The following is a 27268-nucleotide window of genomic DNA, read 5'->3' as shown; positions in this document are numbered from 1 at the left end:
GAGCCGCGAGCGTCGTGGGTGCTCATTATGTTATGTTTTACGTAGAGATCAGTTCAGCACAGGACCCAGGTGACTTACGGCTACTGATTGTCAAAGTTTGTAGCAGCTTCTGTAGCATCGACAAACAAGAAATATAGCCTCTTGCAACCCTTACTGTATATTCACTTTCCCGCTTGGACAGAGACATTTTGCAAGTGTCTTCCTGCAACATAAAGATTTTGGACAATTTCCAGAGTTTGAATTTAAATATTGTGGTACGATAGGCTTCCTCTTTCAAGCTAAGTCGCCCCCTTTGTGAAAGCTTATCCCTGTTGTTTTGGCATCAAGTGACCACAGCATACCCACAGTGCACTCCTCCTGAAAGCAATACCAGTCCAACGCATTTAACTCTCAGAAATTCCTTAAGTTTTCCTAAAAGCTTCCCGTTACCCTTTGATACCTCACGGAGGAAAGAGGCAACGTGAGGGTTAGTGTCTTTTCCTGGAACAGATAAGAGCTCAGTGCACCGACCACGAGGTCACCGCCTCTCTTCCCGCATTATGTACAGCATGATCCTATTGGACGAGTTAAAAAAATGGATTGGCTTCCTCATGGCAAGGAACAAATTCCGGCTTTATTGGATTGATGCCATCAGAACTTTTCTTTGGGCTTCATAGAAAATTACCAGTTATTTCTTAACAAGTTGTAACCATTTTTCTGTCACAAAAGGGTAGCAGAGCATTTCAGCCCTCAGCCAATTAGAAACAGCCCTATTTAGCTTTATGTAACTTCAAGTAAAAAATAATTCGGTAAAATGACAAGTTTATAGCCAGTGAGCCAATATCAAATAACTTGCTGAAATGATACCTATAACTGAGAAGCATGGATGATGAGATCGCTTTCGCCATGGAATTTCTTTCCTAGTGAGACATTTTTGCATATGAGTCGAGATGTCTGGTTCAAGCCTTGGTCGTCTGATTGTCTTGTATTGCACTCTTACGATGCCCCTCTACAGGATAAGCTCCATAAATGTGAAGGACAATGCTTGAGAGCAGGCTATGCCTTCCCCTTTAAACCTATGGAAATCAAAATAATCGTTACGTGGGGTAAACGAACTCCGCATAGGGTTGGGAAAAGCCTTTATGACATGTGGATCTGTAGAGATGAAGGCAAATATAACGGATTGCACACGAAGAGCTTAAAGCAAGAATAATTTAGGCTGCATTTTTCATGATGTGACGTAGCACCATTAAGACTCTCACTCATGGTAATGATAAATATATAGATCCTTCTGACGATGTTATTACCCCGTCAACCTTGCGGTTAATGAGAATCAAGAAACTTGTCAGCTATGAGATATTGTTTGCATAAAAAACCTATTAATTCGGACTGGCCAACAAACAGAGACTTTTTTTTTTAATTTGATTTGAACAATATGACAACGTATCGATGTCAGCAAAAATTGATTCTTGACATCTATAATCGCTTCCTACCGCTTTGTCGGAAAAGAGAAAAATAAGAAAAAAAATGAAAAGAGAAAAATATCACTATTTTCACAAAATGTAGTTTACAAACCATTTTGCCAGCTTTTGCTCTGTGTACTCAACCGCAATATCAAAAATAAACAGATGCTCTCTGAAACAATTAAGACTGAAGTAAATAAATGATGGTAGCATAGCTTCGCGATATCAAAGTGCCAATTCAATCGATAGAAAGTGCTCTGAACGCATTTCTTGCTGTCGACAGTTTACAGACATTTTTGCGCGTTACTCATAGGTCAAAATTGCATTTCACTGCTGGGGGGCGGAAAAATATTGAACGAAGAATTCTCGATTACTGGTGGCCATAAATAATAGATTTCGCAGTTTCGACTTGGATACTATACAAATACACATTTTGGTTTGAATCTACAGGTACTTATAACCAAGACGCCTTCATTTGTAGTGGACAATTTCCCTCTCAAGTTTCAAAACGATTTCTAGATACAGCTGATGCAACTCGTGAGAGATACGGAGGTCACATCATGACGTAAATTCTTTTTGCCTAAACTGCCAGGTAAGTAAAAGTTCACTTTTCTATAGGTTATTGTTGAAGTGATTGCTTCCTTAAATTTTAACACATTCATTCAACGTATGAAGTGGGTTTACTCACATCATAATTACAAATTTGAATTAGCCTCTGCCAACAAACAAAGCTTCCGACGATATTTCGAAAATTAACTTAAATGAATTTGGACTGATTCTTAAAGTACAAAATACTCTTGCGCCTAATTTTGAATTCAGAGGAAATTAGTTTGATTTCAGATACACTTAATAAAACGAGAACCATAATTACCAAAAGCAACGAATTCAAAAGCTGCTATTCGCTATTCAAAATCATTTCAAATCGACTTTCTATTGTCTTTTTTCACTCCATTTCCGTGCAGAGGTTTTCATGAAATTATCAGAAAATTTTCTCTTATAAAGGAAAATATCTAATAATCAATCAGTTTCTTTCACCAAAGCTGCTTTATTGCAAAAATATCTGACAGCAAGGACTTGAGAGATAAAACTTTATGAATGAGTAGCTTTTAAGAACTGATGTTCATAGGATATTTAAAGAATGAGAAACGAAAGTTCTCTTTTGAGAATTGTATGATGAAATTTATGTTGCTATTATGGAATGCGAGACTAATTCTGTACTTGATTTGCAAAAATATTCATGATTTCTAATTGTAGTCGCACATCCTGTTGTTAATATTTATACATTAAAGACTACCAACGCTGATTCATACTCAACTAGACTTTGACAACGAGACCAACCCTTTTCCGTTATCTAAGATGGTGGTTTTAGCTGAAAAAGCCTCATGATTTTGCAATTTTTATCCCAGAATTGGCGAAGGGTTCGCTAACATCAATTTGAGTATACATAGAAGTCAACGGAATTATTTAAACTGTGAGGCCGCGATAGATTGTGATGAAATGGAAATTACTTTTCGGTTTCCTCACTCTCAAGGGTATTTTTGTTGATGACATTTGATAGACTCAAAGAAAAAAGAGCAACAATTTTATGGAGGTAAAGCTTTGCCGAAAAAAATTTGAAGGGAATGATACAACTGATAGATCAAGTTAGACTTGAAGACCGATACTAAAAAAAGAAAAAATTAAAATTGCCGCAAATATCTTATTTGTAAGGGCAGCTTGCCCATTGCACTGATTTGGATTCGATAGGTAATTTAGGAAAAGCATTTCTTCAAAAGTTCGAATATTTGCGGGTATGAACATAGCTGTAAATCAAAATCCATTTACCACCAAAGTAACAATTTCATTTTTTCAGTGACTTAGTACAGTTTATTAAAAATTCAAAACAAAATGTTTACAATCAAGGCAGTAATATCTTCTAGGCCAAGATATAAGTTTGGAATATGAAAGTTTATTCTGATTTCAGTGAAGGGTTGGTTATTCAGACATCTGGCATAGCCCTTTACAATTATAAAAGGCATGGAATCCTATAAATGTACCGAGATATTGAGGATACGTGAACACCATGTTTTCAACAGTCTAAACAGCTATTGTGCGAGTCTTATTAAACGAAGCAATGGACAACAACATACAGTCAAGATACCAACCGACCAGAAAAGAGCTCCTATGATAAACAGCTTATCTATTAAATCGGAAATAAATCCTGGTGTCACACCTGGAAGTGTAAAATACCGATATTTTAAAATCGTCATAGCTGGGGTCATAATGATGCAGGCGTACAAAAATCCTGCAAACAAGGATGTCGTCGCGCGAATTATGAAGACATCGCATTGCTCCGCTCGGCTCCATCGGAAAAACGATGAAATAGCTTTCCACAGGGTTGTCAAGCATATCGCTACGATGAGAAGAAACAAAGCATTGGAGCTTGGGCCTAGAAGCGTTTCCAGGTAATCCTCAGTTGTGCACAATGGGTCTAAGGAGCATCGCCAGCAAATAAGGCCATTTGTGCCTCTCCTCAGCAGATAGAGCTCAATGGCGATTGTTGAGCAAGGAATATCTTGCACAAAGTTTGCAGCTAGTGTAAAACCTATTTTTCCCTTAACCAATATATCCCAGTTTTCTTGGAGAAAGTCGGCTTCCATTAGTGAAAATATAAGAGTTACAACCCACAGCAAGAAGTGGAGACAGAAGATGATCGTGGCTAAGACTGTAAAGCCAAAGTAAATATCCAGGGTTTGCCCAAATTGTTCAAATAACTCAATTGTTTTCTTTTGATTGAACGTGGAACTTGAACAAAATCCCAGAGGACTGCGTGTGAGGTTTAGCCCTCCTCTTGCCTTAGTTGTATTGGAGCCGTAGAGAGACGTACTCAGGTCTTCGTATGAAGCCAAAGAATTTGAGGATTCCAAATATACGCCATAGTTACAATACACATCAAATCCTTGCAAAATTAGGAAAATAATAAATTCTACCAAAAGCCCATAGTTGAATCCACCTGGTACGGGATTTTGATCTTTTTTTGCAGCTTTTCTAGCCATTATAAATCAAATGACTACTCTGTTACCTGATTTGCTTCTATCAGTTCCAAAATCACACTATTGTGCTTCTTCTTTATGAATTTAAGATTTAACCACATCTCCAAAAATGGCAAGGCTTCGTTTTATTTGTATTAACTATTAATAGCTGAAAGCTCCCGTGCTATTGGCTGCAGTTCATTGTTTTGTATCGGAGGATTTACAAATTTAGTTCAACTGCTTTCAACATAAGGACAAGTCTCATTGTCCTTAATATGTAGCAACGCAATCATTCAGCGACAGCCGCTATAATCCGTGTTTGCCGAGCCAATGAAGTAATTTATGAAGTCATATAAAGCTGTCATCTCGCCAAGCAGACAGATATTAGGATATTTGTAATCACCAAGGACCTTGTAAGATGACGCTTTTTTAAAATAACTTTATTCTTAACAGTAATTCAATCCACATACATCACCTCCATTTGGCCAACTTAAGATTATTGGACAGGATTAGTTTGTTCTATGAAACTTACCAGAACAAAACGAAATCTTCGACTACATCTTCCAAATACGTCTCGGTATTCAAGTGATTAAAACTCAATTACATGAACACCTTAAACAAGAGAGGAAGCCTACGCATGTAACATAATCAAATGAGTAGATATATTTATGTTCATTTGAAAGGAAATTCTAGGAAGTGTTTTGGTTACTGTGGCACGCTTTATATTTCTAGAATGCCACTCTATAGCCTATCACACAATGTATTGATCTACAGTGATGCTGGTACCTGTAAAAAGGACAGGTGTTTTTTCTTTATAATAGCTTCACAATAAGAGCCTTATCCCTCTTGGGATAAGTTTGATAACTAAACAAAATGAAACGACTCACTGCCACCAAGAAACTTATTCAAATATATCGTTTGATTTGTAACTGATTTTAATGTTCATATGAAAGACGTGTTTCATTGACACCTTTCCATCATTCCCAATGTAAATTCACAATTGTCATTGCTTGGTCAAATTGGCGGTTATTTATTTACATAAGGTTTCGGCTTATAGCCAGCAACGTGGTGTAAACAAAATCAGACTCAGTTGTGTATTGACACTCCTGTGTTCCTCCTTAAGTTCAACATAAACCAACGATGTAAACCTGTTGGCATCAAATTTTTCATTATTAGGTGACATCTTCATCTCGTATTTTATTCTCTTCACCTAATTTAATTATTTTTTTAATCTAAGAGGTGGAACATATTAGAATAAGCTTCAAAATGGTGTTACCTTTCGATCCAATGGTATGGTTTTAACTCTCCGTTATTGTACATATCTCTCTGCCCGAGTCTTCTTTGGAATTTTTTTTTTTCAATCAAGTTTATTTATGAAATGAAAACGAGTCCTATTAATCCAAAAATCGGTTCTAGTTATCCTACCGAAGCGAGACGCTATTGTAAAGACCACTTACGCTCAGAGTTGGGGTGAATTATTTATCTATCTCAGTTTGATAGTCTATATAATTTCTTGTCATTTCAGACGAGCTAATCATAAAGACTAACTTGGCATGGCTGATGAAGATGAAAGTGCCGAAAACTTCGAAAGTCCACAAGGGGCTGAAGAATTAGTTAGAAATCTTCTTGAACAGGTGAAGACCATCGGAGAAAAGGTAAAGAAAAAGAAAGAACACCTGAAGGAGGTTTCAGAAAAGTATCACAATGAAGCGAGGCATCTTCAGGGAATTCTTTCAAAACTATATGAGTTGAGGGGATCGTTCAGTGAAGGAGAGAGAATTCAAGCTGAGTTTGAAGAATTTTGTGAATCGCTTACCTTGAGATCCCAAGACCTTACCGTGAAGCTGGAGAAGTTGGATGCCATCCTAGACGATGTCCGCGTTGAGGAAGAAAAAATACCTAAGTTCACTGAACAGGCTCTCAACATAGACACCGCGTCTCTGTCTACCGGAGAAGGTCGCAAAGAGTTTTTAGACTTGAAACAAGATGTTGACGATTGGTTTGACACTGTTCGCCTTAAGTTTAAGGAGGGAAAGAAGAGAAAATTGAGCCTGTATACCAAAGGAAATGTCGAGGACCTTTCTCACTCGTTACATGCTTGGAGGAAAGCTTCTGAGGTTGCTAGAGAATATGGTCGCAAGCTGACGATCCTGAAGTCTAACGAACAAGACCTGACGGAGGAAATGCATAGGATGAGAGGTGAAATAGAGGGGCTAAAGAATCACAATAAAACATTAGATGACGATATTTCACTTTTGCGTGGAAAATTGTTGGAGGCGGAACAGACAATTCTTGAAAATCAAACTCTGCATGAGGACATTACTGAAGACTTGAGAGAGAAACTGAAAGAACTTCGCGAGGAGTTAAGCTGTGAAAAACGCACTACTTTTGGAAAGGAAATGGAAGCAGACGAGCTCAGAGGAAAACTGTATGAACTGCAATCAGCAGACGACCTCAGCCAGAAGAAGATTGAAATGCTTCAGGATCGTACAAAGCTATTAGAGGAAGATATTGAATCCCTAAGAGAGCGGTTACTAGCAGGAGAAAAAGATAAAGAAGATGCAGAATCACTTCTATTTGAACTACAAAGGGAACTAGAGGTCCTTAATGATGCCAATGATGAGGAAGATGTAGGGGACAACAAGACCAACGACTACAGTCGTGTAAACAAATTGGTGCAGAGACTGAAGGAAAAATTAGAAGAAAATCAAGGATATATCGAAAATTTAGAAAGTGAAATCAAAGGGGAGAAGAATCGTAACCACGAAAATGCAGACGAAATTGAGAAGCTGTTGCAAAGAATTGAAGTCGAGGAGAAAGGGAAGGAGGAGCAGGGAAAACTGATTGATACAATACGTAACTTACTGGACGAAAATGAAAAACTGGCCGCAGATCTAGAATCCCAAAATAAAGCTTTGAATGAAGACATCAGTGAAGAAAGATCAAGAGTAATGGAACTACGAGGGAGAGTAGGGGAGCTCCAGGAAGCCATCAGTGACGAGAAGAAGGCCAACTTTGATATGGAAATGGAACTTTCTAGACTTAAACATAAAGTAGAGGATGAGGAAACTAAAAGTGAGCTTGGCCTTAGGCGGATAGAGCTTCTACAAGAAGAAATCGCAACCTTACTGAATACCATTAAAGAAAAAGTGGAAATAATCGAAGAACTTCGCTCTCAATTAAGCGATTACGAAGAAATTAAAGGAAAACTAAAAGCTGAGAGACAACGAAACGAAAGCAATGAGCAAAGTATCGTGGAACTTCAGAACAGAATGGTTCAAAACGAAGACGCATTACAAAAAAAGGAGACCGAGATAAGAAATATCAGAGAAGAACTAAAAGACACTAAAGAAAAACTAGAGGGCGTGGAGAAAGAATTAGAGTGGATTAAAGAAAACAATAACTTGTTGTCAGGGATTCTTCAAGAAAAAGACAGAACATTGCTGGAAAAGGAGGAAAGGCTGAAGCAAGCTTTGGTTAATCTCGACTCGGAGCGCACAGTTCAGAATGAATATTCATTAAAATGTAATATGCTTGAAAAGAAGATATATCTAACAGAATCGGAGAACAGCGAAATTACAAAAGTGGCTGAACTGGCCGAGAATGAATTGCAAAAGGAAAGAGAAAAATGTGTTCACAAAGAAAACGAAATTTCGAAACTCAAGGAAGAAATTGAGGAGGAACGTAGGAAAAACTTGGAAAGTCAACGCGTTATCCAAGAACTCGATGAACAACTTTCAGAAGCCGATGCTTTAAATCAGTATAACCAAGGTATTAAATCAAGCTCCATCGAAAACATTATGGAAGCGGAGAAGCAAAACGAGCAGCTTCTCAACATCATCGAAGAACTGAAAGAAAATGTCAATGAGAAAGAACTTGGTATCGAAGAACTTGTCTCGAGCTACGCTGTTGAGGAGCAGAGGCTTAGGGATGAATTATCACAATTAAAAGGTCAGTTAGGGCTGTCAAAAATGGATAATCAGACAAAATCTGAGATTATAAGGTATCTCAAGGATGAAATTGAACGAATGCGCAATGTGATGAGGATCAAAGCATCCATACTCGGGACTGATGAAGAAGGGGTCCAACAAAAGGAGAGAGTGGCCAAGCATGTTGAACAGCTTGAACAAGGGCTTGGCTTGAACCGTGACCGCTCTGAAGGGCGTGAAGATTTCGACTTTGATGAGGAACTAGAAGAACGAAAAGCTGAAGTACAAGAACTTTTGGAGATTCTAGAAGGTGAAAAGGAGAAAAATATCATGTACGAGGAAATGATACAACAACTAGAGGAAATGGTGAAGTTGCAAGACGAAATAACAGATGCTGATGAATCAGACGGTGTAGGAACAGAGAGGGCAAATGAGACCAGGAAAGAATTTTATGCTAAGAAAGAAGAGTACAAGCGTCAGAAACAGGAAAACCTCCGAAGTGAACTCTCTAAATTAGAGGAGATTGTAGAAGACCTTCGCGGCAGACTAAGAGCAGAGCAGAGACATGTAAAAGACCGGGATAATCTCATCAAGACGTTAAATCAAGCCAGCAACAGAGATCTCGCCAGAAACGAAGAGCTTTCGGCACAGCTACAAGCCATGAAAGATAAGGCCAAGCAGCAGCTTGAACACTCTGAGGAGATGGCAAAAAAGGTAGAGGACGGTCAAAAACTGATCAGGGACCTAGAAATGCAAGTAGAAAAGGAGAGACTGCGCGCCTTGACCATTGAAGAACTGCTATCATCTGAGAAAGGCCAATCAAAGGAAAAGAAAGAAGCCACAAAGGATCTCAAACGTAGGGTCGAGGAATATCAGAAAACTGTCAACGACATTAAAGGAAAGGTAGATAAGATCAATCGGCATTTACACTGCATGTCTCCTGGCTCTCACGAGTCTCACCGCATGGGTTCTTCTGATGTTTCAGTCAAAAGAATCAACGAGCGACTTGCCTCTCATAGCTCTTTCATAAGGGAGCTTAAGGCTAGCATGAGTGCCGTGGAGGAAACCAGCAAGAGCATACGAGCCGAATTGCGAACTCAGACGGACAGAACAAAGAAGCAAGAGAAGAATATTGATGATCTATTGGGAAAATCTGCAGAGTACGATAACCTTGTAGAAGACATGAAACGAGAGCTCGGGGAAATTAGGAAGAGGTACCAGGAGTTGAGTGGCGAGCTTGGACCGGACGAAGACGGTGATTCAGCAAGTGGCAGGCCAGAAAGTCCTACTAAACTTGTTCGACTCATGCCTGAGCATGAGTTAAGCAAGCAGTTATCACACTTTGAAGAGCTTTTAGAAACTATATTTTCAGAAGAAGCTCAAAGGATCGAAGAATTGCAATCAAAGCTGGATGAAGTATTCAAGAAGAACATTGAGTTTTCAGTAGTCATGAGAGAGATAAGAGACAACTTGGAAGAGGAAAAGGTGAAACGAGGACCATGGGAAGTTGAAAGAGATGAACTGAAAGCGGCAGTAGCGAAGAGCGAGGTAAAGATTGATCATTTAGTTATCAGTCTTCAACAAGAGGAAATGGCAAAACAAAGGCTTCATGATCAAACTCAGCAACTAGAGGAGGAAGTTAAGGAGAAAGAGAAGAGGATTACAACAGTGCAAGTGGAAATTCGCGAAACTGAAGGAACAATTCAGAGGCTAGAAAAAGAGCTGGCAGAAGAGAAAGAGAGAAATTTTGACTTACAAGAGCGAGTAATGAAGGAAATGGAAGACAGTCTTCAAGAAAGCAAGACAAAGCTGGACGAAATTCGCGTGCAAGCTGAGCAAGAGATGCGAAAGACGGCTGATCAATCTGCAGCGGAGAAATCAGAAAAAGAAGTGCGAATAAAAGAACTGGAAAAAGATATGTTAAAGCAAGGTGATGTCTTAGACGAGCTGAGATCGTTTTTAGAAAAGGAACAAAATCAAGTGTTTGAATTGAACGAGCGCCTAGAAATAGAGCGAAACCACTCGGCAATGAAAGAAAATATGATCGAAAACCTCAAAGAAAAACTAAGGAGGGAGTCCGAGCGAAGTGAGGAGCTACGTAAGCTTATCGAAGAGGCGGAAGATAGAACACTTAGACTCAGTGAAGCTCTGACTCAAGAACAAGTTCGCGGAGTTGAACGAGAGGAGGCCATGAAACATTTGCGTGACCGAATAAATGAAGAACAGCATAAGTTAAGCGAGTCCAAGGATGCTTTGGAAGAAGAACTGCAGCTAACGAAACAGTTACGAGAAAAATTGTCTTTTGAGCAGCTTTTGAAGTCGGAATTCGAAAGAGAACTTGACAAAGTAAAATCAAAACTTTCCGAGGAGCGGAAAACTAAGGAAAATCTTCAGGAACTGTTGTGTAGGGACAAGAATCTGGTGTATGAATCGGAAAATAAATTAAGAGAGCAATTAGACGACGCAAAAGAGAAAGAAAAACTAATACATGAACTTAAATCCGATTTAGAAACAGAACGAAAGTGTTACAAAATTCTGTCGGAAAGATTGCAATGCGAGCAGAATCGAATTGTGGAGTTGGAGGAAAAACTTAAAGAGACAGAATCAGTGATAAGTTCTGATAGAGAAATGATAGACTGTTTGCGAGATGACAGCTTAAAAGGGGATGAAAAACTCTTCGAGATTTTGGAAAAGTTAGAACGAACAGAGAAACTAAACCGAGAGAAGGAAGAAGAGATTGGTAGTCTAGTCACCGACTTAGCAGCAGAGAGAAAACGAACAGAGGGTCTTATGGAAAATTTAGAAAGTGAAAGGTTTACAAAAGCCAAAATGGAGGAGAGAATTAAGGAACTAGAAGAAACAAATGGGAAGGATGAACTCCTCTTCCAGGAACTTCGAAACAAAGTTGATGTCGAGGTGGTGAAGAATCGTGAAATTGCAGAAAAACACGACCAAGAAAAAATGACAAATCAGATGTTTCGGGATAAGGTGCGTGAATTGGAGTCTCAAGTAGCACAAGACAGTGAAATTTTCGAAGAGCTCAATAGAACTATTGAGATAGAACGAGAGCAAAGTCGAAAGCTCGATGAATTGCTCCACCAGGAGAGAAATGAGACTGTCCGACGCGACAACGTTTTGACTGAGTTGGAGGGACAACTCTTTAATGAGCGCATAACTAAAGAGGAACTGCAGGGTCAGCTAGAATCAGAAAAGCGGAATAACAGCGATTTACATGACTTGCTAAGGACCAGTCGTGAGGACGAGTTCAGCAGAAGGGAAGTAGAAAGAAAACTCGCCGAGGAGATGAAATATGAAGTAGAGGAGAAAATCGCAATTCAAGCAAAGAAAGCTGAAGAACTTGAATCCATGCTTGAAGCAGAAAAATTAAACGTTATGGAGAGAGACGCTTCAAGGCAAGAATTGCAGAGATCCGTTGACCAAAGAGATTTCTGGCTATCACAGCTAGCAGATGAACTCACCAAAGATATGGAAGAAAGTCAAAGTTCTACTGACGAAGAGAAGGAACTGCGTACGCAAGACTTGAAATCAGGTGCTGGACCTTCCGTATGGGCTCAGGAAAGTGTATTAAGTCCAGTGGAGAGCAGTCCCTATGACAACCTTTTCGGGAAAATATTGGCAGGAAGAGATACGAAAAGAAACGTCAAGCTCAAGTCAAAAGAACGCAAAAGAAGACTTAAAGAGAAAGAGATGCTGTTAGAGGAAGCTAACAGGAAATTTGATGATGAAAGAAAATTGAACGAAGAAAAGGTCGCTGAGCTGCGAGCTACCAAAGATAGAATGAAGCTCTTCGAGAGCGAAAACCACACAAACAAAAGAGATTCTGAGAAGCTTCGAGATGAGCTGGAAAACGAACAAATCCGAAGCCAATCTTTTGAAGTTTTATTAGCTGAGCAACAAAAATCAAATCGGGATCAAAACGAGCTGGTTAAATCACTGGAAGACAGGGTGAACGAGGGATATAAGCGATTGCATGTAGCTACACAACAATACGAAGAACAGTTGAGAGAGAATCGAACACGGCAAGAGGAAATTATCAAACTACGAGACTTGTGCGAAGTGCAAGAAGATAAGATTGAAGAGTTAGATAAGGAGCTTAGGACCTTAAAGACCCTTCACCAAGAAAAAGATTACTTTGCAAGAGAGACCTTTGATCAGGTGAAAGATTTAAGAAAACAGCTGGATGGAGAATTGAGTAACGTTGAAGACCAAAGGAAAGTACAAGAGATGAGAGGAAGTGACACCACCGACGCAATTCCCTGTCATGGTGAAGGATATAAGGCCCTCAGCAGTTTAAGAGAAGAGGTGGAAAACGTGAAGAAAGTCATTAACTACAAATTAAATGAGTTATCTAATCTTCGCCAACAAGTGACTGAAAGAGGAGAAATTACAAGTGATCATCTTTCTCACAAGAAGATACGAGAAAGAGCGGAAAAAGCAGAAAGCCAACTAAAGAAGCTTCAGTCGTCGTGTCATCTTCTTTTAACTGACGCTGAAATGAAAAAGTTTTTGGTGGAAGATGCTCAGACCGAGGCGAAAAATCTTAGAAGGGAGTTGAACGAGAAAAACATTTGCATTAAGGAGCTGAAGGACAAAGTGAAGTCTCCTCCTCCAGAAAAAACAATGATAGTAAAGGATGACAATGAAGTTCAGAAATTAAAATTATCTTTGTCAAAGCAAAACAAACTAATCCAAGACATGAAAAAGGAATATAAATCCAAACTGATCAAAAAAGAAGCTGAGTTAAGGGAGTTACAACTGTCTCTTCAGATAATGAAGTCTATCTATCAAGGATTGAAGGCAGAGAAAGAAAGAGAGGACGCAGTTAAAAACGCAGAGAAAGCTCGAAAGAGCAAGGAGGATATTAGTACTGCGATTGAAATGGTGAGCGACCTTCAACAACAAATCGATTGCCTTCAGGAGGAAATTACTGGTCATCAGCAGATGGCCCAGACCCTCAAAGAAAATGACAAAACCGCCAAATTGCCGAATGAAAATGACAAGAGTTATCTTAAAAGGCGTAGCAGCCTGCGTGGCGTTTTGTCTCTGCAAATTGACGAGAAAGAGAAGAAGCTTAAACGACTTAGGATGTTACTGAAATCCATCGAAAACCGATACGGAAAGGAAATGTTGGAAGTCAAAGAGAATGAGACAAGTTTCAAGGGCGAACTAACCTCAGATTCAGAGGGAGAGTCTCAAGAAATTAATCCTCAGACTAGAGAAACCAGCCTTGAACAGTCATTGCCTCTACCTGATTTGGTGGGAACGACACAGAAAGCTTCCCTCACCGTAGACAATGAAATCAGCCCAGGCTCAGCCTCTGTGGAAGACGACGAACAGTCGTGTTTTGAAACAGAAGCTGTCCTTCACAGAAACCTGGATGACACACGAAGTATTTCACCTTTTAGCAAGAAAAGATTGTTTGTCTTATTTCTTTTTGTTACCCTCACTGGTGCCATAGTATTTGCAGCTACTTTAAAAGTATCAAATACCCTGATGGCTGGTGTTTTGACCACTGTTTTGATTCTGCTGTTTATTTCTCGGTTTAAGAGGACAGTGCTTAATATCTCTGACGTAAGTTTAAAGAATCAGCTTTTCGCGATGGATCAACAAAAGAAAGAGCTTCTTGAAAAAATCGAGGAAATGAAACTACGTCAGGAAGGAGACACAGCCTTAATTGCAGACCTTAAGAGACAACTTGAAGAAGAAATTGCTGACAAAGAAGCGAAGCGGGTAGAAAGTGAAGAGATCATGGCGACCAAGGAGGAAATGTCTAATAAGCTGAGGAAATTAGAAGCAGAAGATTTTGAATCCAGAATGAAAATGGAGATCGAGAAAACAAAACTTTCCGAGGCCGAAAAAATGAAGAGGGGATACGAGGAGTACAAAATGTTGAAAGAGGAGATTGATCATATGAAACGACTGCGTGAAAAAGAAATGGATGATAGAAAAGCCAAAATTTCAGAGCTTGAGAAGCTCGAAACTACTTCTGAAGAGGCGAGAGAAGATGGAATTAAAACTTTAAACTTGCCTATCTCTGTTCTTCCTATTTGCGTTGCAGTTTCTGTGTTACTTTGTCAGCTGGGCGGTTATCATTTCTTAGCGCCGTATATGATATTCTTCGTTTTGATAACTGTCGCCGCGAATGCGTGGTACTCCAAACGGAGGGTGTCCCAAGTATTACGCAACGAAAGAAAAAACTTTGCCGAGCAAAACGAAGAAATGGATGATATGACCGAGCTCTTAGATAGACAGTTTGAAGTTGTGAAGTCCCAGAAGTCAGCAATTGACATGCTCATGAAAGAGATAGAAAAAGAAAAGCAAGAGAGGAAGGAAAAACGCACTACTCTGGCGAAGCTTATTTGGCAGCTGCAAGAGATGGAAGGAATGCAAAACATCATGTCAAAACAAGCTCCTAAAGCAAAAGAAGTCACAGAGCTTGAGGCTGCCGTAAGGTCCAAAGCCGAAGAGAAGGCTTTAGCGAGAGCAAAATTCTACAACACTATGATAAAAACGTTGAAAGAGATCAATGCCGACGATGGAGAAGACGACGAAATGACGGATGACTTGTGCAGTGCCGCACAAGAGTTAGCTGATTACGCCGAAGATCAACTAGAAGAGCAAAAGAAAAGAGAGCTTGAAAAAGAAAAGCCACAGCGCCCTAAAAAGAGAGAACGCTTTCAATGGAAGTCAATGACGCTTTTTACTGTCAACTGTGCAACATTAGCCATTTCCCTCGCTCTTCAATCGTACTTAATTACAGCGCTGGTAGCCATTCAAGCTGCATTCTATGCTCTGCAATGGAAGGAGGGTTCGGTAGATCAGCTCAAGGAGAAGCTAAGGCGAGAAGCTACTCGAAATCGATCTTTACAACTGGAAATAGAAAAGATGAAGACATTGCTAGAGACAGAGAAGACCTATAAGGTGTCTGACGAGTACGCGCTTGAAATCAAAGAGAGAAAGAAAGCCAGGAAATCCACGAAAACCAGTTGATAACACTTTCATTCTCAGGTGTGACGAAAAAGGAATTTTTCCTCACCAATGCAATACTTTTTGACTGAGTTGATAAGAAGAGAGTAAAATATCAACTAGAAATAGAAGTTTTTCTATTATTTTAGAGAAAATTGTCAGAGCTAGACCTACGGGAAATATATGGAAGGCAGTACGGATAATTGGTATTTAGATTCGGAGATGAAAATGGATGACCGAGACATATAAAGAAAATACTGGTATTTTAGGAAAATAGTAACTAATGGTAGGAAATTTGAAACCTGAGATCAAACAAAAAGGAAGGAGAAAGCGGGAAAAAGAGAGCAGCACAAAACGAAAAGCACGGAGGTTTCCATGAATACTGAATGAACACCATGAGTGGTACACTGATATGTCCTGTGCTGCTCATTGACTGGCTGAGCGAAAGAGAAGGTTTCGCTGATGTTTCGCGTGTTCATCTTGCTCCATATAAGGGTATTCCTTGATTGAAGAAATGTAGTTTTTTTCTCGGAGTCCAACGCTATTTATAGATATTAGTTTTTGTAGGCATGTTACTGTTCACAGTATCCCTTATTGAACAACTCAAGCGAAATTGGAAAATTTGTATTTTAAAAATGAAATCGCTGAACTGAAAATAGTTCTATGTGAATTGCCACATGAATTAAATGTTTTCAGCAGTGTCGGTTTTTTTTATCATTATTCTTATTAATAGTTCGTTTGATGTACAACTTTTATCAGTATTTCTTAGTTCTTGTAGCCATAGCCCTAAAAAGGAAGTTTTTTCACTCTATTTGTGTTGGTGTGGTCAATTACGAATTCAGGGACGATGTAAGCGGTTCTTTGGCAATAATTTTTCGAATTCAGCATCATTTCCAAGAGCAAGTGTGCAAGACAGCTTCTCTATTTCCTGAGTACTAGAGCATTCAACCAAAACATTTTGAGCATCGCATCGCAGATTGGATCCCCATTGGGGCAGTCACGGTTTTTTCTTCATCTCGCGATTGAAGCACACAAAATTCACAATAGTTTCTGTGTTTACATATACCTTCTCATTTAGAGGAATTGCGTGGTCTTGCCTTAAACATTGCTTCAAGGAATTACGTATACCTTGAGAGTAATTCTCGACGGGAATAGCGTTGTGCTGATGAAAGTATTCTTGAAGGGAGGTAATCCTCAATCCTAAGCTGAAATTAATAGAGGTGAATAGAAGTATTCTCATCGTTTTGTTTTGAATTATCTTACATTGCGACGGAATCAGCCTGCGTGATTAACAACACGTTAAAGCCTGTATTGAAAATTAAACATTTGGGTTGTTGAGGGTAACATTAATTGAACATTGCTCTCTCAAGAAGATCCCCAGTAGTTTTGGGCTACCATTTACAATGTCTCCCTTTCAAGACGATGAATGCATCTGTTCAAATTGCCTTTAGAAGCAATGATAGGTAAAGGAAGTACACATTGACACTCTCAACCTCGATAAATTAATAGAATTTTTCAAGTTAATGAACCATTGGATTTTCATGATTCCTAACTTGTTCGTTTGATAAATGACAACCGTCTTTTATCAACAGCTTGTACACATTATAATAACAATAAAATAATTAATTCCACCGATTATTTTGGCTTGAATTTAAATACTGGAGAGATCGAGAATGCACGTAAATATTTTAATCTATAAAGGAACCGGCGAGGTCAAAAGCTTTCGATAGATTTAAGGTCTCAAGTCTGAAAGTTACATTTATTGGCGAGTTTAAAACTTTTAAAAAGTAATATTACCTTGAAAACGACGTGACGTGTTGTGGTTTCAAATAGACATATATTACCAAATTGGGTTTTGAAATATTAATTCTTCGCTTCTAAGATAATTTTTACCATCCTTGTAAAAAAAATAATTAAGGAAAGTCTACATTATAATAACAATAAAGAACCTTTAAAGAGACATTTTATTTGGCCTGTATTGAAAAGCTTGACTGAAAGGAATGATCATCATGAAATCTCTGGTAAAATGTACTCATAACAGATCTCATCACTTAATGCTTCATATCTGACAATACTCCTTTTCATGAGCTTGGAACTTAAAAGAATTAAAATTCGAACTGAAAACGTTCGGAAGAAAGATATGTATTTAATGAACTAGTCAATCATTAAGTAAACTGAAATTAACACTGCCTGTTATGACGCCACAAAAGTTTAGTAAATGTTGCTTCCTGAGGCCACGCTAAATTTAATTCAAATTCAATGGAGCCTTTCGGTAATTTTCGAAAGTAAAATTAAAGAGATTGTTTACTTTAGTTATGGCAAAGAAATATATATGTTCTAACATCACGAAATCAAGAAAATATTTCCGAGGTTCCATGCACCAGAGAGATGAATAATCATTACTAAAAGTAAATGTTTGCCAAAGTTGATGACAGCTGCCACAATAATTTCTAACGAGCAATTCAAGGTAACAATACGTAGAACTCAGAGGCATACTACTTCTTAAGATTTGACAGGTTCTGCTCGCTCACACTGAGTAGCCTTGTTTTCCTTTTCTTACCGTAATCAGTGATTTCGGGGTGTAGTTGCTTGATTGCGGCGTTTCTAAGAAATACTGAACCTTAATATGGTGGAGGGAAATTCTGTTTACCAGAATATTACCAGAAACGCAAGCGTTTTACCAAGGTCAACAAACCAGAAATGTTTCTTTCTGGACCCGCTGAACGATTATAAACCAGGAGAACTTCTGTATGTGGAATCAGTGGTTACTACAGCGATAAATTTTTTTTGCTCGTTGATAGCTACTTCGGGAAATGCAGTTATCATTCTCACTTTCTTAAAATCAGACAATCTACGCTCGCAATCTCATTTGCTTCTGTGGTGCCTGGCTTTTGCTGACTTTCTCACTGGACTAATTGTTCAGCCGTTTTACGGAGCCTACAAGATAGCGTATCTTTTCGGACATACCTCTGCCTCGTGCACTTGCAGGGTCATTACAGAGATAGTCGCCTGGTTTTCGGCTGCGGTTTCGTGTGCGTTATTCGCCGCTATTACCGGAGAGCGCTACCTCGCACTTCACTACCACCTCAGGTACAACGAGCTAGTCACCACGCGAAAGATTCAGATGTATCTTGTCCATCTCGTGATTGGTACAGGAGTTCTAAGCCTTTCAAGATTCGCCGTGAAGAATGTAAAAATATTCTTGTACATCAATATCGTTGGTTTGCTGCTTTCAGTTTTTACTTTGTTGATATCTTTCTGGAAAATTTACAAACAGGTTCGCCGACATTTCCTTCAGATACAAGCGCAAAGTTCCGTGAGTACAGGACGCCAACCCATCGATGTTCAGAGGTTTAAAAGAACCGTCATCAATATGGCGTATGTTTCCGGTTTGTACATGGTATCATACCTTCCTTTTACGTGTGTTCTATTTGCGTATGTGTACGTGGGTTTCACGAGCGAAGTCGAGGCGTTTTATGACATCACTCGTACCTTAGCTTTTCTGCCTTCCTCGTGGAATCCTTTTCTCTATTTCTGGAAAATGCACGAGTTACGAGCTGCGGTGAAAAGTGTGATCGGAAAGGATTCTGCGCCACTTACTGAGGTCATGGAGTTGTGACATAAGTAAACAACGATTTTCACACAAATAAACCGGTGGAAAAGGACCTTATCCTCCGAAGACAGGATATTACCTCTCGCAAGTGTGACATGATTGCTTAAACTTTAATTTACAGGTAGTAAGGTACTCGACCTATCGGTGAAATTAATTTTTTTTCTAAATAATTTGTCCTTATTGCATACTTCTTTCAAATTTACGAACCATAGGTAATAACGCATAATTCATTTCTTTTACAAATATGAAAAACAAATGGGACATAAAGAACGTTACCGCCTCTTGTTTGGTTTACCGCAGTTAAATAAATACAGATTCATGGATTACAAGCAGTCCCTTTTTTTCGGCGAAGTCCGTCGTCCCGACGGCGCGCTTTCATCAAAATTAACGTTCGCTGATTTCTTTATTACTGCGGCGGACTTCGCCGAAAAAGGGGAATTGCTCTTTTTCTAATAGATTCGTTGAATTCCATACTTTCTAATCATGCACGGCTCTTTATTTAGTCGAAAGCTTCTTTAACATGTATCTAAAATCGTGACTTTTGAATATAATGGTGCACATTTTGTCGTATTGAATCTTTCGGGTTTCGGCTTTATTGCAGCCAGGCTGTAAAAACGCAGGGTCTTAACATTACAGAAGAAATCCGTAAGCGTGCCTCCATTTGATAATGTTGTTGTTGCCTTCAATGACAAAATATTGACCTATTTGAATAAACTTTGACTCGACAGGTTAACCCAATTTTTCGTGAAGCTGCTATATTTCAAGTTCATGTGTCAATGCTGAAGTGGTTCTTCCCGAATTATTCATGATCTTGGACATGCATTTCAGCGATGCATTTTGAAAACATCGAGAATATAAAAAGGAAAAAAAGGATAAAATCTTACCCACACCACCCCAACCCTCTCCTTACCCTACAATTCCTTCCTCCGTTGTCGTCAAAGAAAAAAAAAGTTTTACGGCGTTTTAGTTTGCTAGATTTTTTTTTTCTTCGACAACTTTCTTTTGTTGAAGAAACATCACTCTTTTTAAGAGAGAGGCTTCCGATGACGGTTAAACATATCATTTTCAGATACAATGATTTTACTAATTCACGCGCTTATTTAACCCTTGTAAGGTAGCTTTCAAATTTTCCTCGCTGTTGAGTGCATCCGAGGAATAACTGCTAGCTGGTCTTTTTATTTATTTTTTTAACTGTTTTCATTGTCGGAACACTGTTTTATATTTTGGCAGTTATTTATTCAACCCTACGGCCTCTCTATACTATTTCACCTTTTCCTCACCTGTCAAAGCTTTTAATCCTCTCTATCTTGTTTTCCAAGAAACCTTTGCATGCGCTCAAAGCTTTTAATTCTCTTTATCTTGTTTTCCAAGAGACCTTTGCATGCGCTCAGGAAGCGATTCCTTTCAGAGATATTGTACATTTCAAACTTAAGTTCCTCTTTCAACACAAAACACACTTGTGTTCATCTTAATGGATCTATGCTATTTTCAATAACAGCTTTCCGATTATCTATACTCCGGAAAAGCGAAAAACCTTTTATCATATTTTCAACAACTTTTTTTTTTTCAAAATTATGAAATGAGAAACAGTAGGTGAAAAATTTTGGTGTCATACTTTGGGTAGATATTTAAAAACCTTAGAGCTGGGGGAATCAGGCAGAATAAAAAAAACGTGATATTTTTAACAAACTTGCTTGAGCAATGGCCTTTGAGATATAGAGAAGACAGGAAAGGATTGCCAAATCCCTTCTAATTCTTTCTTCAACCATTCTAATTCATTCATAAAGAATTTAGAAATTTACGGCTAACAGTTGTTATGATCCATCAAATGTTTTTGTTCGTGCGCGATTGGTCTAAACGCAGCGTGAATGAATATCCCTCAGCCAGAGCGGAAGAGGTCCTAAGGCCCCCCCCCTCCCCGAACTATGTATCGCTCCAGGTTTTCCTCGAGCTCACTAATTATTCAATATGAAGGCTTCTGCACTCGATCGGAATATTTATCACACGTTTGGAAGCAAATTTTCCTGGCAGCCAGGCCATTTTTTCGTCACCTTGAAGTCCTACTCAATAATATTTTAAATTTAACCAAAAGCTCATTTTTAAATAAATTTTTGTCAGTCCTACTCGACAGCCTTTTGCCACAAAGTCGACAGACTCTTCTGTCATAGGAGATATGATCATCCATCTGCTGGAACAAAAAATAACAGGACCCCTAGGAATAGAAAATCGATAGCCGGCATAAGCCGACGCCATGACGGCCTAAGACAAAAAAGTCACATCAACAGTGACCGCGTAATTGAAGTAAACCAAGATGCACTCGACTACTGGTTTGAAGCACATATATCGAGGTTTACCTTAATTTTCTTGATAGTGATTTGACCATGCTGCAAAATCACAGTCATAAGGCACATTTCCACCATCCGGCTCACCCCACCCCACCCCCCCCTTTTTTTCCCATTCCATTACGTAAAAGCCTCTCCATTAGAGGACTCTATAACTTTATTAACATAGCCACCGACTTATTTTTCTGAATCGTTATGACAAATCTTCTAAAATCTTTCGTATCTTTCAGTCTGGTTATCATCCGTAGAGAGAAGGCATAGTACTGAGAAAAATGAAATTTACCACGCTTACATGTACACACACGAGGCCTTCCTCTGCTGGCCAGAGATTATTCAATTATAGGAGAGTAAACTTGTGAAATTCATAAGACAAAGATTTAAAACTTTGTAAAGGTCCTGCAAACTTTAGATAAAATTTAGAAACAAAGATGTTTAACAAGTTTTTAAAACAAGACTTGTTGTAACATATAGTTTCATACATGATACATTTATTCGATGAACACATACATTTTATTCTGTCTATGATATTTGTTTATCGTATTGTTCCCTGAAAAACCTGTGTCTGGAGTGGACAATAAAGTGAAACCTTAAACCTCTCATTCATGGTTAAAGCTTTCTGGGTTAAAAACGCTTTTTGCAGTCGATTGTAAATTCTAAGTTCAACCAAATTAAATCCGTTTTGAAATATCCCTCCTCCTCAGCTTCTTGTAAAGCCTTCGACTATGGGCCTATGTTTATATGAAAGCCGTGCCGATGCTAGATCTTTTAAAGTATACTCACTCTTGTAATTCTACCATAAACTGAAGCTTTGTCTGTATTAGAGCACGTCTAGATGATAGTCCTGCAATTCATAGATAAGAGAGAGGTTTAGAGGAAACAAGGAAACAAGCTAAGCACACTTTTGCAAAAGTTACACAGCTGAAGCTCTGTATAAATCTGTCTTCAAAAGTTCTGTTTACCTTCAGTCAGAACTAGTCAACTTGAATGCTGAGTGAAAGTATCGCCATATGGCCACCACCTGTTTGTATTTATTCAGACTCTCCCTCCCGTATACGTATTTGCTTTTCACCTAAGTCTCCTACACTCCTTCAGGAACCCTATTTTATCTCTAAAAGCTGAATAAGCGCAACTTCTCGTATGCGAAACCATAAGATTTTAAAACTTGTGGTCGCAATTTAGTTTGATTTTCTTCGCCATACTTTTCTCTTGTGGTATCTTTTGAGGTAATAGTAGATTTGCATCTTGCTGTGACAATGCGACCTGAGTTTGTATATTTTATTAGGTAAACACAACAGCCATAGTTTGTGCAGCTTGCTCATTTTGAATGGCAACGTGAGTTAGCTCTTGGCAGACACTACAGAAAACAGAGCCAGATATAAGCTTCGATTCTTGTTAGATACTTCATCATTGAAACAGCTATTTGTCAGCAAGGATGAGTAACCTTTTTTCGTTAATTGCGGTTTTCCTTTTCACCTTTCAAATAGTTTGGACACTTAGAGGTAATTGATAGGGACCTTAACAACTTTCGATTTGATTCTTTGGCTTTTTAAAAGATTTTGTGTACATCGCTTTTACCCTTGTAGCTAGGTTGCACAACTCTCCTCCTCGATTTCTTCACATGGAATTGGTAGTTTATTCACTGGTAGTTCCTTTGAGTTGTAGATGGTGCGATCGCCTAAAGAAACTTTCCTGACGATTATCAAATAGCTTCAACAAAGGCAAATGATTAAGGAGGCGCTAAACAATATCCACTCCTAATACAATAGAGAGTTTAAACACAACCAAGAAATACTTAAAATTATTTTCATTTTTTCCTGGTGTATGGCGCAAAAAGGTAGGCTCCCCAAGCATTTCGTCTCAAGGCGTTGGTAAACACTTACAGATTGTAGCTATTAATTTCAAAAAATATCGAAGAGCCTTTGAATGACCGTTTAAAGCTCTTCAAAATTTCATTTCTTGTCATTTAAGGAGAATTTCTTTCAACTCCTCTCATCATTTAACTCTAATTGATTTCATTAATAGTCCCTCGCTCGACGTACGCCGGCCGCCAGCTGCTCGTAGGATACTGGGGACAAAACGGAGCAGGACCCGCAAATGGCCCAGCAAACTACGAAAAGTCGTTGCTTGAAGTGTGCAGGACAACAAAATACGACATCTTAGCTGTGTCTTTTGTCATTGTCTTCTTTGACCCAAGAAACAAAGGTAAGAAAGTGTTTTCTTGAGTTAACCAGTAATAAAGCAAATTTAAACTGAGAAGTAGAATGTATTCGAACATTCAATTGCCTTTGTTATTCTAAGCTTAAGTTATGAATCTCTTGCCACGCTCTGTACCAATAACATAATGGACCTAAATCTGTCAGAAATATGTTCTGTCCTTTACTAAGCCTTAATGTCAATCAACTATCAAAGAACTGTAAACTATACCAAGCCAGGACTACTTCTCAGTCACCAAAAGAATAGGAGGCTTCTGTTAGGAAGATAAATTCTGATTAGCCCAGCAGAATTTAGAATTCAACACTACAAATGCTGGAGACGAAAAAGTCCTCAATATATATTGAAACACGCATATATTTCTTATATACGCTCTTTTCGTCCTTTAGGTCTTCCAGCGCTGAACTTTGCTTATCACTGCGAGACATCTGTTTCTCCAGAGTATCCTTTCCTGTTGAGATGTCCGAAAATAGAAGAAGGGATATTAGAATGTCAGAAAAGAGGAAAGAAGGTCTTGATGTCTATAGGTGGTGCCACAGGTGATGGAACTCTACCCTCCGCTTACAAGGCCAGAGAACTTGCCAGAACTCTGTCCGATTTGTTCTTAGCTGTGGGAAATCGCTACCAAGATTTGAGACCTTTTGGAAGGTATCTGCAATTTATTTGAAAAAGGCAACGTAGAGCAGAAATTGTTTTAGGCATATCTCAGGGAATAGCGGTGAGTAGGAAGCTAGCCTGCTGGAATCCGTATCGCGAGATTCGGGTTCGAGAAGCTTTTGCGTTGTTGTACTGTGTTCTTAGGCAAAATGCTCTAATCTCACCGCCTTTCCCTTGAGCCAATTGTAATGATGGGTAGTTAAATGCATTTCTAGTGGGTTATCAGCTATGTAAAAGTAAACCGTTGCTTTGTGCTGAGATACCGTGATAGTTTCGAACAGTATTGGGCCACTAGTCCCACTCTCAAGATCTTAAGAGTAATTATCTCTGCCATATTTTTTATGCGATTATTGTAAGGAGAAATAAGCTATTGATCAATTTTTGATGTGAAAGGGTCAAAGGCGTAAAAACTTTAATTCGTTAAGACTGACCTTCTAATAAATATGTTCATTAATTCAACATTAACGGTTCGTTCTATGAACGGGGAAAAATAAGTCGCAAATTGGCTCAAGCCAACTCTAGACCACAGAAAAAAAGACCACACCTTATTGATTTTATCAAAAATTAAATTAGCCTTGCTATTAATGAAAAGCAGCGAGTTAGCGTGATCAGGTTCTAGGAGCTTCAAAACTTTAAATAATGTTTTCCTAGTGCTGTCATGGACGGTATTGATCTTGACATCGAGGGAGGAGGCAAGAAACACTACGGGGAGTTTATTCAGGAATTGCGAACGCTCATGGACAACGACCAATCAAAGGGTTATTTGATCACAGGCGCGCCTCAGTGTCCATATCCCGACCACTTCTTAGGACCTGGGCCGGGAACTGGTATGTAGCAGGTGTTGCATGCACTTAACGTTTAAAGTCAGAAAGGCGTTGCATTGTTTTTTCATCACTATCACATTCCAGAGGTGGTCAATGCCAATGAAGCTTGTTAAAGCCAGCATAAATGTTCATGCAGTGGTTTAAGTTTTTGCTTTTTTTGGTCCAAAACACCGGCCACTACCGTCCACTTAATTTGTGCTTTAAGGCTGACCTAAAAATAGCTGCCCTTGGCGCTAATGCCCTAGACTTGATATCTTAGTTTTGGAAGAACAAAATTTCAAATCAGCTTAGAGCGCTTTCTCTTGATTCCAAAGTCACACTTTAAAAATTTTAATTAACCAGTTAAAAGAAATAAGTTTCCACTAGAATAAGTTCAAGGGTATTGTACGTTAGAACCTGAGAAAACCAGCATTTCAATCAACAATATAAATAATTACGAACTACATGCACCATGGAGGATCTAATTTTTCTAACGAAATTCTGTGTAAGGCCTGGAGGAAGCCGGTCATCTCGTGGACCATCTTTACATTCAGTTCTACAACAATTACTGTCACACCGGGGCTGGTGACTGGTTCACTGACACTCTGAATAAATGGCTAAAGTTTGCTAGTGGTAAGACCCCGCAGGGACCCTTGATTTTTATCGGTCTCCCTGCGGCCACAAAGGGCGCCAGTGGTGCACATTTTTACAGACCACCAGCTGAGCTGACGAAGATGTATCAGGTACGTAAACTTGCTTTTTTATCAAGAGTAAAACAATGCAAACGTACCCCATGTGTTTGGTCTAGAAACATTGCGCCACCCTCTCAATCAATCAAATGCAAAATTAGTAAAGTAATCCACGTCACCCGCAATTTTCGTGCCTCAGATTTCTGTATTTCTTTTATTTCACGACCGCGGCAAATGAAACTGACGCGCATGCGTAAAGACAAAATGAATAAATGTCATAGCTTCCAAATATTCCTTGATCGTCTAACAGCTTTATATCTTTCACAGGCCGTCAAAAATCTGCCAGGCATCGGTGGAATAATGCTCTGGGACGTATCCTGGGATCAAAACAATGTCATCAGCGGACAACGATACTCTGAGTATGCTTTTAAGGAGCTTGACGGCGCTATCGTGCCTCCAATAACAACCCCGGCACCTCCTCCGCCAGTTAGTACACAGGCTCCTCCTCCTCCGCCAGTCAGTACTCAGGCCCCTCCTCCTCCCCCGCCAGTAACAACTCAAGCACCTCCCCCACCGACTGGTAATTTGCCTTTTTTTGTAACTTAGTTTATGTTAACTTTTTCTTGAAGGGCAGCTTCTAAACATGGGTACGGCGTGGAACCTTGAATCTGGCTCTTACCTCCATAGTTTCTTACAAATTAAAGGGGCTCTGTCATGATGTTATGGGTAGATTTAGGTGTATACAGAAATACCTCTAGATAAAATAATATCTTGGAATAACCCTGATCTTAGGATTATAGAGAATGGTTAAGAATAAGATAGATTGATAGGGATTGAAAATAAGAATGATAAATTTAATAAATTCTATCTAAATTGTTAAGATGGATATACTATTTTTAAAAATCTTTTCAATACGGACACCATTTATACTCCCGGTTCCCCTTGCGGAGATGATCCTCGATCCTTCTGGAAACAGTTGATAATCAGCCACACTTAAGTTTACATGGGATAACTGTTCCTGGTGTGGTTTATTTTTATGTTTGCATCAATCTATAAAAATACTCTTCCCTTCTATTTTTTTCTCGATCTTTAAACGCAGGTCCGTTCTCTTGTGAGAGCGCTGGTGACGGTATTTACCCAGACCCGAGTGATTGCTCCAAGTACATCCAGTGTTTTGGTGGTCGACAGTTTAACCAGTCGTGTTCAGGAGCTCTTCTGTTTAACCCAAAAACAAAAGTGTGTGATTGGCCGCAAAACGTGCAGTGCTGATGTACAGCGGCTAATTATTGTCTAAAGGGGATCATTAAAAGTAGACCGTACTATTAAACTGTTGTCAACTCTCATAAATATGGAACACTCACGTATGGCATTCCAATCATCCCCTCCTCCGATAATTAACGTTTTCTTTTTTTCTATAACACATTTTTAAAATTTCTAAAGGGGAAAACCAATGGTGGTTTTTCTTTTTGCATGCAACTTAGTTTTTGCCACAAGGGGTAGCTAGTCGTTGCTCAATACCCATCCTTGCTTACTCGTACCTTAGACTGCTGTTAACGCCAATTTTAATTATCAAGCTATCGCTTC

The 27268-nt window shown here is 38.9% G+C and overlaps 4 protein-coding genes across 6 annotated transcripts; 3 read left to right on the top strand and 1 right to left on the bottom strand.

Moving 5' to 3' along the window:
- Positions 1 to 1882: 1882 nt before the first annotated feature.
- On the top strand, positions 1883 to 16180 carry LOC113666956 (uncharacterized). Of its 3 annotated transcripts, none has more exons than XM_089202231.1 (2): positions 1883 to 2034; positions 5979 to 16180. In XM_089202231.1, the coding sequence occupies exon 2, from the start codon at positions 6007 to 6009 to the stop codon at positions 15391 to 15393; it is 9387 nt and encodes a 3128-aa protein (XP_089058357.1). In that variant the 5' UTR covers positions 1883 to 2034; positions 5979 to 6006; the 3' UTR covers positions 15394 to 16180. The 3 variants fall into 3 exon arrangements, with proteins under 3 accessions (XP_089058357.1, XP_027038552.2, XP_089058358.1); XM_027182751.2 differs by lacking the exon at positions 1883 to 2034 and adding an exon at positions 4642 to 4866; XM_089202232.1 differs by lacking the exon at positions 1883 to 2034 and adding an exon at positions 5541 to 5629.
- Positions 3286 to 4608, bottom strand: LOC149048964 (uncharacterized). Its single transcript, XM_089202233.1, has one exon. It carries the CDS (start codon positions 4475 to 4477, stop codon positions 3527 to 3529), a length of 951 nt encoding a protein of 316 aa, XP_089058359.1. The 5' UTR covers positions 4478 to 4608; the 3' UTR covers positions 3286 to 3526.
- An 871-nt stretch (positions 16181 to 17051) lies between the features above and the next one.
- On the top strand, positions 17052 to 19557 carry LOC113666957 (G protein-coupled receptor 12). Its single transcript, XM_027182752.2, has one exon. The coding sequence runs from the start codon at positions 17996 to 17998 to the stop codon at positions 18986 to 18988; it is 993 nt and encodes a 330-aa protein (XP_027038553.2). The 5' UTR covers positions 17052 to 17995; the 3' UTR covers positions 18989 to 19557.
- Positions 19558 to 22727: 3170 nt separating this feature from the next.
- Positions 22728 to 27011, top strand: LOC113666954 (uncharacterized). The gene is made up of 7 exons (XM_089200572.1): positions 22728 to 22823; positions 23347 to 23526; positions 23925 to 24183; positions 24844 to 25019; positions 25506 to 25738; positions 26012 to 26264; positions 26784 to 27011. The coding sequence occupies exons 1-7, from the start codon at positions 22757 to 22759 to the stop codon at positions 26951 to 26953; spliced, it is 1338 nt and encodes a 445-aa protein (XP_089056698.1). The 5' UTR covers positions 22728 to 22756; the 3' UTR covers positions 26954 to 27011.
- The last annotated feature ends 257 nt before the right edge of the window (positions 27012 to 27268 follow it).

The sequence above is a fragment of the Pocillopora damicornis genome, chromosome 3, assembly GCF_964200805.1.
Source record: "Pocillopora damicornis chromosome 3, jaPocDami1.2, whole genome shotgun sequence".
Taxonomy (NCBI): Eukaryota; Metazoa; Cnidaria; class Anthozoa; order Scleractinia; family Pocilloporidae; genus Pocillopora; species Pocillopora damicornis.
Note: the sequence above shows the minus strand (reverse complement) of the source record. Positions and strands in the feature narration are given on the sequence as shown.